The sequence below is a fragment of the Cibotium barometz genome, chromosome 21 (genome assembly GCF_041138505.1).
Source record: "Cibotium barometz isolate CiBa-2024 chromosome 21, ASM4113850v1, whole genome shotgun sequence".
Classification (NCBI taxonomy): domain Eukaryota; kingdom Viridiplantae; phylum Streptophyta; class Polypodiopsida; order Cyatheales; family Cibotiaceae; genus Cibotium; species Cibotium barometz.
The window spans coordinates 43,188,052-43,189,164 of record NC_141066.1 but is presented as its reverse complement, the minus strand read 5'-3'; the positions used below and the strand labels follow the sequence as shown (position 1 = coordinate 43,189,164).

The 1,113-nt window shown below is 39.7% G+C and overlaps 1 protein-coding gene across 1 annotated transcript; it reads left to right on the top strand.

Moving 5' to 3' along the window:
* The first annotated feature begins 268 nt into the window (after positions 1–268).
* On the top strand, positions 269–798 carry LOC147627203 (uncharacterized). Its single transcript, XM_086815259.1, has 2 exons — positions 269–624; positions 732–798. Exons 1-2 carry the CDS (start codon positions 269–271, stop codon positions 796–798), a joined length of 423 nt encoding a protein of 140 aa, XP_086671385.1.
* Positions 799–1,113: the final 315 nt, after the last annotated feature.

Here is a 1,113-nt window from a genome sequence, read left to right as displayed (position 1 = left end):
GCCACTTTAAAGTGTGCTACAGATGTGGTTGCCTATTGCCAAGCCAACCTATCAAAGGGAGCAGCTACATCATATCCTCTAAAAGAAAGGGAATGTGCCCGTGTGTTTTGGGAGATCAAAGTAGGTGATGTAAATAGGGAGGTTAAATGGAATTGTGCCATGGTTGAGAAGTCTCGCACCTTGCATGCTTTTCGCGGTCACAACCGGCAGGATGCAACTGCCATTGCCACAAGTGACAAGACCATTGGCATGCTTTTGTGATGCATGCATGAACCATAGTTGGAATCGCTGCACTAACAAATTTCATGTGCAGCCTTGGGATTATCACATTCTGGTGCCATTGTCTGATGAAGTTGAGGATGAAGAAGACACTCCGACTGATGATGCCCGTGAAGGACAGATCATTGGATATGAAAAATTCGTGTATGAAGGCCACCATGATGCATTAAGTAGTGCTTTGTGTGTTGGTGACACTTTTGCAGTGAATCCGGATGCTACAACCAATGATGAGAATGTAGACTTTTACTTGGTAAAGTGCATTGCAGTAAAAGAAAAGGCAAAATGGGGTTACATTGATGAGTGGAACAATGTAATTGACAAAGGCTCTTATGTCGTGCAAGGATTGTATTACAAGCAAGTGGATGCATACACCTTCAAACTACCTGTTGTTCACATACTTTTAATCTTGTACGTTGTATCAAGATACCCATGAAACACATGCAAAAGAGAAGGCAAATGTATACAATCACCCCCAAAGATTATGAAGCAATCTATAACAGCATGCCATTCGATTTTTGACATGAGCGTCATGGTCTTTTATTCTATTTTGTATCTTGTGTATGCTTACTACTACCACAGTATATGCTAATTGTGTACTAACAAGCTTCTACAAAGTGTGTGCTAGCTAGCATAAAGCGTATGCTCCTAACTAGCATATAAAGTATGCTAACTAGTATATAGTATAGGCTAACTAGCATATATTGTATGCTAACTCGCACAATATATGTTAACTATATACTAACTACCTAATTTATATTGTGTGCTTACTAGCATATAGCGTATGCTAACTAGCATACGCTATATGCCAACTAGCATATAGTGTATGCTAACTAG